Source organism: Bombina bombina, chromosome 1 (assembly GCF_027579735.1).
Source record: "Bombina bombina isolate aBomBom1 chromosome 1, aBomBom1.pri, whole genome shotgun sequence".
Lineage (NCBI taxonomy): Eukaryota > Metazoa > Chordata > Amphibia > Anura > Bombinatoridae > Bombina > Bombina bombina.
The window spans coordinates 845759249-845769732 of NC_069499.1; the positions used below are offsets into that span (position 1 = coordinate 845759249).

A 10484-nucleotide genomic window follows, 5' to 3' on the forward strand; every position below is an offset into this window, starting at 1 on the left:
TGGTGAAAAGCATATCTAGATAGGCTACGCAACTGCTGATTGGTTGCTGCACATAGATGCCTCACGTGATTGGCTCACAGATGTGCATTGCTATTTCTTCAACAAAGGATATCAAAAGAATGAAGCAAATTAGATAATAGACGTAAATTGGAATGTTGTTTAAAATTGTGTTCTCTACTTGAATCATGAAAGAAATGTTTTGGGTTTAGGTTCCCCTTTAAGAAAACAGACAGAACATTGATAGATGTCTAAAAATAAACCAGAGAAGCATTTACCACACAGAACAGAAGTCTGATAAACTTTAGATAAGTTAATTGGACAAAAGCATCAACGTACCGTTTGAGTCCACATCATAAAATATCTAAATTCAGAAATCCATTTTTATTTAATTATTATTAAAAAAAAAAAAGTCTTGCTGAGATTAAACACTAGTACTGTCATGTATGCAGTTTTTAGGGTCTCATTAATTATTAGGTCTGATGTTTATTTATACTACTACATAAAATATGAGTAAATAGGACAATCAACGTGTTAACTAAAATACGAAGTGAACATTACAACTTAGGATGAGTGAAACTAAGTGAATTACTGCAAAACCAAAAAGTCTCCCATTGCCTTCATTTCATGCTCCATCCATAGAAAAGGCGAAAAAGCTAATTTTGCAGACAATTCGCAGCATTTTGAAGAAAACCATTGCTTTTTGGCCTCCCTATGCAACAAGTATATTTTTACATAAAAGCAAGAGTCTTTAAAGTCCCTTTAAGAAATAACAGATTTGCTTAACATGCTTTGTATTTCATTAACTGGACACATATTTTAGCAAATTATCTGCATGTTTATTGCACAGGAAAAAAAAGCATCATGGACGCAGATCGGTGCTGTACAAAACTCTGGTAAATTGATCCAAAGCTCTTGCAAATGTAAATCATTACATATATATATATTTATATATATTATATACACTCTATATACAAATGTTCTCACTGAGCACAAATAAGAGGTGAATAAAAAGCAAGACAAATGAACACACAGTTGTGAATAAAAGAAGCAAACGGCATCAGTTTGGGTTACAGATATGTTGATCACTTTTATACATTGTGTTGTAAGATGTTTTCTGAAGTCGGAGCAGCTAATTGTTAGCTTTCATGACTGGAATTTCCCATACTGCATCACTAAAAACAATATTTACCTATGAATTGTTCATTTAAGATGTCTACATTTCTCGCTGCACATTACAGCTGAGTAGGTTGCATTTTTAAAACTCAATTATGAGGTAACTGTTACAATTTCAGCTAGGCCCATAAAAGAATAACTGAGAGTTACTTGTTTTATTCACAAATGGTAAAACCAGTTCATTTCAACCCATTATCTTAAAAAGAACTATGTGCTCGCAGTAGATAACAGGTACAGGTTGTAAAGGTGTCCTTTATAACTTTTGTTTTTTCTAATGGTGAAATATATATACATATATAAAAATGGTGCAAAGTATAATTTGTTTTTGTTTTTCATTCAAAATATGATTTATAAAACAAAAAAATGCAAGTTTTCTTTTTTTTTGACTTGATAAAAAGCTGCTGTGAAACTGAACTTCGGGATGAAAAAGAGAAAAATATATAATAAAGCAACAAAAAGAAAACTTGCAAAATCTAAATCTTATCTGAAGATGGAGTTAGCCCTGGACTATTCGGGGGGGGGGGGGAATAACTCACTTTCCCCCCCTTTAAGTTATTGCCACATCACAAGTATAAGACCACACAAAAAGGCCATTTAAAAAGTAATGTCATTGGAGGTTGTTACAGTGATGGAAAATGACCTGTGAATAAGATTTGTGCACTGATTGTTTTAAAGAAAAACTATCCATTACATATTATTTTAGAGTGGTTCTAGTCTACTACTCAACCCTGTTAAACAAAATAAATAAATAGATAACGGTTTGATGGTTAGCTCATGATTAAAGTATTAGGGCTACATACAATTAAAACAGAATTTGATTACTGATATAAAACAAAACCAGTCAGGGTTTACAAAGACTGAATCAGGATGAACCCCTTCCTTAAGGGGATGCCAAGGATCTCATAATCCTACCGCACAGAAAGTAACAATGTTATTAGGAGTGTTTTGATTTGTGGATTACCAACATATTTTGTGCTTTATTCACACAGGATGCGTCAACATCACTCTCAGAGGCAGAATCTGAGGGAGCACACACAGACATTTGTCGGTCAAGCAGAAATGAAATCATCTTCCTTTTTTCTTGGTTGCTTCAGTTTGTTTTCTGATTCTTCATATTCACATCACTCCTGACCAAACCCTTCTGTCTCCTCAATGGCAAACATCAGTTTCTCCTTCAGCTGCTCATAGCTCTTGTATGGAGGTAGGTCTAAACGGTTAAAGCTGGAGAAAAAAGTTCTAAATGAGTGCTGGTGGTGAGTCTCATACAGTATATTGCACTTCTGCACAACAAACTGTAAATATAAATATCTATACACACACACATATATATTTCTTTCATGTAAGTGGCAAGAGTCCATGAGCTAGTGACGTATGGGATATACATTCCTACCAGGAGGGGGCAAAGTTTCCCAAACCTCAAAATGCCTATAAATACACCTCCCACCTCACTCATACCTTAGTTTTACAAACTTTGCCTCCTTGTGGAGGTGGTGAACCAAGTCGTGCTTGATTTTCTTCTGTGAAAGGCGCTTCTAAGCATATTGCAGCCCAGTTCCTCTCAAAGTACAGTGTTTCTCTGAGGGATGTGAAGGGAGTATTGCCTGTTGATTTCATGTTTCACCTATGGGAAATCTATTCTAAGGCTCTCTGTAAATCGGTCGCAGGAATTCATCTGCTGCCTCCCTTTACAGATTGACATTATACTCCTTTACCATCACCTTTGCTGATATGTTTCAGTACTGGTTTGGCTATTTGCTATATGGATGGGTGTCTTCTGGTAAGTATATATCATTTTGAAGACACTCTCAGCTATGTTTGGCACTTTATATTATAAAGTTTTAACTGTATATTGTATATATATATATATATATATATATATATATATATATATATATATATATATATATATATATATATATATTGTACAGTTTCAGCATAGAAATTATGTTTACAGGAGTTTTTAGGCTTACCTGGGGTTCCAGTTAGTTTTAACTTGGACTCTGATTTTTTTTTTTTATTTCGTGGGCTTAAGCTCACAATGACGCAAAATGTTACTTTTTATTGCAACATTTTTGCGAATATTTTTGGCGCAAAGTCGCGTCTACCGTGATGCGAGTCGCCTTATTTCTTGCAACTTTCTTGACGCAAGTTTTTTTTTTGACGCGAAGTTGCGCCTGTTATGACACGAGTCGCGTCATTTTATTTGTTAAAGGGCCATTATACACTCATTTTTTCTTTGCATAAATGTTTTGTAAATTATCTATTTATAAAGCCCATAAAGTTAGATTTTTTTTAAAAATGTATAATTTTGCTTATTTTTAAATAACATTGCTCTGATTTTCAGACTCCTAACCAATCCCCAAAGTTTTATTTGAATACCGTCAGCTACCTTCTCCAGCTTGCTCCTGTTTGTGTAAAGGGTCTTTTCATATGTAAAAGAAGGGGGAGGGGGGGAGTGTCTTATTTCCCACTTGCAGTGGGCTTTCCAACTGCCTTTTCAGCAGAACTAAACTGAAAACTTCTAAGTACGCTTTTAAACCATTTTATACTGGATTTTTATACCAGTATCTGTGCATCTTATTCTTTATAGTAGTGACTATTACATGCAGTTATATGAAAATTAGTGTATACTGTCCCTTTAAGCTTTGGCACCAAAAGTGTTTTTTTCTGCTTTTGCGCCTTTTTTGGCGCCAACATTTGTTATATTAAGCTTTCCCTCTTTTGCTCTCTGCTATCATTTGATTCATAGAGGGCTAGGTTGCTTGCTTTTGATTTTATTTTTGTATAAAAATTTTATCATAAGCATTTTTTTTCCCATTCCTGAAACTGCTATTTTGAGGAAATTGGATATTTTGTTTAAATATTTTTTCTTTTTTGTTACATTTTGCAAGATGTCTCAAACTGATCCTGCCTCTGATGTTACTGTAGGAACCCAGCGGCCTCAACACAATTCTAGCAAAGCCAAGTGTGTAAATTAGCTGATCTTACTTCTTCAGCTCAAATATGTGGCACTTGTTATGCAAAATTATTGCATGCTGATAATGTTTCTATAAGTACAAATACATCTACTGTTAAACCTTCACAGTCTAATGTACATGATATTCCTGTATATATAAAAGATTATATTGCTGCAGCCATAGAGAAGGCTATGACTGCTATTTCGCATTCAAATAAACGTAAAAGGTCTCTCCTAACTTCTCTTAAATCTGATGAAGTTTGTATTGATAGACAGCATACTGAAGTATCTTCTGCTGATGAGGATTTCTCTGGCTCAGAGGATCCTACTTCAGAGACTGAAATTGATAAATCAACCTTTCTTTTAAAGATTGAATATATTCATTCTTTATTAAAGGAAGTATTGTTTACTTTGGGTATTGAGGAATCTAGTCCTTTTGATAACAAGAATAGCAAACGTTTGAATTCAGTTTTTAAAACTTCTAAGGTTACTCCTGAAGTTATTCCTATTCCAGATGCTATCTCTCATATGTTCACTAAGGAATGGCCTAAACTTGGTGCTTCTTTTAACCCTTCTACTAAGTTTAAAAAGCTATATCCTTTACCTGTGGCTAATTTAGAGTTTTGGGGAAAAGTCCCTAAGGTTGATGGGGCTATTTCTACTCTTTCCAAATGTACTACTATTTCTATAAAAGATAGTACTTCCTTTAAGGATCCTTTAGATAGGAAGATTGAATCCTATCTAAGAAAAGCATATTTACATACTGGCTATATTCTTAGATCTGCATGTTGCTGCTGCTTCAACTTTTTGGTTGGACAGTTTAGCTCAACAGTTAACAGAGCCTGAATTATCTAGCATTGTTCTTTTACTTCAACATGCTAATCATTTCATTTGTGATGCTATATTTGATGTCATTAAGATTAATATTAAAACTATGTATTTAGCTATTCTTACTAGAAGAGCTTTATGGCTTAAATCTTGGAATGCTGATATGATGTCTAAATCTAGATTACTATCTTTATCATTCAGGGTAGTAATTTATTTGGTTCTCATTTGGATCTTCACTATCACCGGGGGGAAAGGGAGTTTTCTTTCATGTAATTAGCAAGAGTCCATGAGCTAGTGACGTATGGGATATACATTCCTACCAGGAGGGGCAAAGTTTCCCAAACCTCAAAATGCCTATAAATACACCCCTCACCACACCCACAAATCAGTTTTACAAACTTTGCCTCCCGTGGAGGTGGTGAAGTAAGTTTGTGCTAGATTCTACGTTGATATGCGCTTCGCAGCAGGCTGGAGCCCGGTTTTCCTCTCAGTGTGCAGTGAATGTCAGAGGGATGTGAAGAGAGTATTGCCTATTTGAATTCAATGGTCTCCTTCTACGGGATCTATTTCATAGGTTCTCTGTTATCGGTCGTAGAGATTCATCTCTTACCTCCCTTTTCAGATCAACGATATACTCTTATATACCATTACCTCTACTGATTCTCGTTTCAGTACTGGTTTGGCTTTCTACTACATGTAGATGAGTGTCCTGGGGTAAGTAAGTCTTATTTTTTGTGACACTCTAAGCTATGGTTGGGCACTTTTACATAAAGTTCTAAATATATGTGTTTAAACATTTATTTGCCTTGATTCAGGATGATCAATATTCCTTATTTCAGACAGTCAGTTTCATTATTGTGGGATAATGCATATGAATAAAACATTTTTTCTTACCTTAAAATTGACTTTTTTCCCTGTGGGCTGTTAGGCTCGCGGGGGCTGAAAATGCTTCATTTTATTGCGTCATTCTTGGCGCAAAAAATTTCTTTGTCATTTCCGGCGTCATTCTTGTCGCCGGAAGTTGCTTCCTGATATTCATTGTTTTGTACAGGCTTTGGTTCGTATAAAACCTGTCATTAAGTCAATCTCTCCTCCTTGGAGTTTGAATTTGGTTCTGGGGGCTTTACAAGCTCCTCCGTTTGAACCTATGCATTCTTTGGATATTAAATTACTTTCTTGGAAAGTGTTGTTCCTTTTGGCCATCTCTTCTGCTAGAAGAGTTTCAGAGTTATCTGCTCTTTCTTGTGAATCTCCTTTTCTGATTTTTCATCAGGATAAGGCGGTGTTGCGGACTTCATTTAAATTTTTACCTAAAGTTGTGAATTCTAACAACATTAGTAGAGAAATTGTTGTTCCTTCATTGTGTCCTAATCCTAAGAATTCAAAGGAGAGATCTTTACATTCTTTGGATGTAGTAAGAGCTTTGAAATATTATGTTGAAGCTACTAAAGATTTTAGAAAGACTTCTAGTCTATTTATTATCTTTTCTGGGTCCAGAAAAGGTCAAAAGGCCTCCGCCATTTCTTTGGCGTCTTGGTTAAAGTCTTTGATTCATCATGCTTATGTTGAGTCGGGTAAAACTCTGCCTCAAAGGATTACAGCTCATTCTACTAGGTCAGTTTCTACTTCCTGGGTGTTTAGGAATGAAGCTTCGGTTGATCAGATTTGCAAAGCAGCAACTTGGTCTTTTTTGCATACTTTCACTAAATTCTACCATTTTGATGTGTTTTCTTCTTCTGAAGCAGTTTTTTGTAGAAAAATACTTCAGGCAGCCGTTTCAGTTTGATTCTTCTGCTTATAATTTCAGTTTTTTTCATTATAAGATTAAAATTTTATTTTGGGGTGTGGATTATTTTTTCAGCGGAATTGGCTGTCTTTATTTTATCCCTCCCTCTCTAGTGACTCTTGCGTGGAAGTTCCACATCTTGGGTATTTATTATCCCATACGTCACTAGCTCATGGACTCTTGCTAATTACATGAAAGAAAACATAATTTATGTAAGAACTTACCTGATAAATTCATTTCTTTCATATTAGCAAGAGTCCATGAGGCCCTCCCTTTTTTGTGGTGGTTATGATTTTTTTGTATAAAGCACAATTATTCCAATTCCTTATTTCTATGCTTTCGCACTTTTTTCTTATCACCCCACTTCTTGGCTATTCGTTAAACTGATTTGTGGGTGTGGTGAGGGGTGTATTTATAGGCATTTTGAGGTTTGGGAAACTTTGCCCCTCCTGGTAGGAATGTATATCCCATACGTCACTAGCTCATGGACTCTTGCTAATATGAAAGAAATGAATTTATCAGGTAAGTTCTTACATAAATTATGTTTTTCTGCCCCAAGATAAGAAATCTAAGGGTAAATTTAAAGCTCCCAATGGTTTTCTTTCCTTTCGTCAGAATAGAGAACAAAAGACCTCTCCTTCCCCTAAGGCCTCTGGCTCTAATTGGAAACCATCTCCGAATTGGAATAAATCCAAGCCTTATAAAAAACCAAATCCAGCCCCTAAGACTGCATGAAGGTGTGACCCTCAAACCAGTTCTACTGGTGGGGGGCAGATTGAAATTATTTCAACACATTTGGACAGTTTCTGTTCAAAATCAGTAGATTCAGAATATTGTTTCTCAGGGGTATTGAATATGTTTCAGAATAAGACCTCCCATGGGAAGATTTGTTCTTTCTCATGTTCCAACAAACCCTGTGAAAGCTCAGACTTTTCGGAAATGTGTTTCAGACCTAGAGCTTTCAGGGGTGATTGTAACAGTTCCTCTGCAGGAACGGGGTTTGGGTTTTTATTAAAATCTATTCATTGTCCCAAAGAAAGAATATTCGTTCAGACCAATTCTGGATCTAAAATTTTGAAATCGTTTTGCAAGTGTCCCAACTTTCAAGATGGTGACTATAAGGACTATTCTGTCTGTTGTTCAGCAAGGTCAATTCATGTCCACAATAGACTTACAGGACGCTTATCTTCATATTCCAATTCATTCAGACCACTATCGTTTTCTGATATTCTCTTTTCTGGACAAGCATTACCAATTTGACGCTCTTCTGTTTGGCCTAGCGACAGCTCCAATAATTTTTTCAAAGGTTCTGTAATCAGATAGCAGTGTATTGTGGTGTTTCCTTATTTGGACGATATCTTGGTAATAAGCTCAATCCTTTAATTTAACAGAATCTCACACAAAACAACTAGTGTGGTTTCTTTAAAAACATGGTTGGAGGATCAATTTACTAAAGAGTTTTTTTTTTTTAATTTCTCAGACAAGGGTCACCTTTTTAGGTTTCCAGATAGATTCAGTGTCCATGACTCTTTCTCTGACAGACAAGATACAAATGAAGTTAGTTTTAGCTTGTATAAACCGTCAGTGTCTATCATTCCCTTCAGTGGCTATGTGCATGGAAGTTTTAGGTCTCAAGACTGCAGCATCGGACGTGATCCCCTTTGCTCGTTTTTAAAAGAAGCCCCTACAGCTTTGCATGTTGCACCAATGGTGCAGGGATTATACTCAGATATCACAACTGATATACTTAAATCCCAACACTAAACTCTCTCTGACTCTAGTTAGACCATCGCCTTATTGTTCAAGGGGTCTCATTTGTTCATCATACCTGGACTGTGATCACAACAAATGCAAGTCTTACAGGTTGGGGAGCTGTCTGGGGGTCTCTGACAGCACAAGGGGTTTGGAAACCTCGAGAGGCGAGGTTACCAATCAATATTTTTGAACTCCATGCTATTTTCAGGGCTCTTCAGGCATGGCCTCTATTGAAGAGAGAACTTTACATTAGTTTTCAAACAGACAATATCACAACAGTAGCATATGTCAATCATCAAGGAGGGACAAGTATCTTGGATACTTTTTTGGGCAGAATCCAACTCAAATATCTGCAATTCATTTCCTAGGTGTAAACAATTGGAAAGTGGATTATATCAGCCGTCAGACTTTACATCCAGGGGAGTGGTCTCTCCATCCAGATGTGTTTTTCATCTTGTACAGAAATAGATCTGATGGCCTCTCGTCTAAACAAGAAGCTTCCCAGATACCTTTCCAGGTCCAGGGATTCTGAAGCGGAAATAGCGGATGCCTTAGCAGTTCCTTGGTTTTACCAACCTGCTCATATTTTTCCGCCTCTGGTTCTTCTTCCAAGGGTGATCTCCAAGATCATAATGGAACAATCTCATGTGTTTCTGATAGCACCAGCATGGCCTCACAGGTTTTAGTATGCGGATCTTGTCCAGATGTCCAGTTGCTAGCCTTGGCCACTGAAGACCTTCTGTCTCAAGGGCCGTTTTTTTTCCATCAGGATCTCAAATCTCTACATTTGAAGGAATGGAAATTGAACGCTTAGTACTTAGTCATAGAGGTTTCTCTGACTCAGTTATTAGCACTCTGATAAAGGCTTGTAAGTCTGTTTCAAGGAAAATGTATAATCGGCTTTGGAAAACCTATATTTCATGGTGTTCCACTCATAATTATTCTTGGCATTTTTTTTTAGGATTTTACAGTTTCTTCAGAATGGTTTAGAGAAGGGTTAGTCTGCAAATACTTTGAAAGGACAAATTTCTGCTCTCTCTTATTTCATAGAAAGATTGCTAAACTTCCTGATATTCACTGTTTTGTTCAGGCTTTGGTTTGTATCAAACCTGTTATTAAATTAAATCTATTTCTCCTCCTTGGAGTCTTAATTTGGTTTTGAAGATTTTACAGGCTCCTCCTTTTGAGCCTATGCATTCTCTGGATATTATATTATTTTCTTGGAAAGTGTTATTTATTTTGGCTTTCTCTTCTGCTAGAAGAGTTTCTGAATTGTCTGCTCTCTCTTGTGAGTCTCATCTGATTTTCCATCAAGATAAAGCTGTTTTGCGGACTTCATTAACATTTTTGCCTAAAGTTGTGAATTCTAACATCATTAATAGAGAAATTATGTTCCTTCCTTGTGTCCTAATCCTAAAAATATTCTTGAAAGGTCTTTACATTCTTTGGATGTGGTAAGAGCTTTGAAATATGTTGAGGCTACTAAAGATTTCAGAAAGACTTCTAGTCTATTTGTTATTTTTTCTGGCTCCAGGAAAGGTCAGAAAGTCTCTGCTAGTTCTCTGGCATCTTGGTTGAAACTTTTGATTCACAAAGCTTATTTGGAGGTGGGGCAGTCTCCGCCTCAGAGAATTACAGCTCATTCTACTAGATCAGTTGCCACTTCTTGGGCTTTCAAGAATGAAACTTCAGTTGATCAAATTTGCAAAGCAGCACCTTGGTCTTCTTTGCATACTTTTACTAAATTTTACCATTTTGATGTGTTTGCTTCTTCGGAAGCAGCCTTTGGTAGAAAGTTTCTTCAGGCAGTTGTCTCAGTTTGATTCTAATGCGTTTGATTTGAGTTTTTTTGACATTTTTAAAGAAAACAATTATTTTTTTGGATTTAATTTCTCAGCGGATTTAGCTGTTGTTATTTTATCCCTCCCTCTCTAGTGACTTGTGGATTTCCACATCTTGGGCATTATATGCCATATGTCACTAGCT

General features: G+C 36.1%; 1 protein-coding gene across 2 annotated transcripts in view; it reads right to left on the reverse strand.

The window, feature by feature from the left end:
* Nucleotides 1–814: 814 nt before the first annotated feature.
* WWP2 (WW domain containing E3 ubiquitin protein ligase 2) overlaps nt 815–10484 on the reverse strand; it is a 200473-nt gene continuing 190803 nt past the window's right edge. For both annotated transcript variants that reach the window (XM_053699468.1, XM_053699467.1), the window contains one exon: nt 815–2394. In XM_053699468.1, the coding sequence (XP_053555443.1) occupies nt 2295–2394 (100 nt within the window). In that variant the 3' untranslated portion in view covers nt 815–2294. The remainder of the gene's footprint in view (nt 2395–10484) is intronic.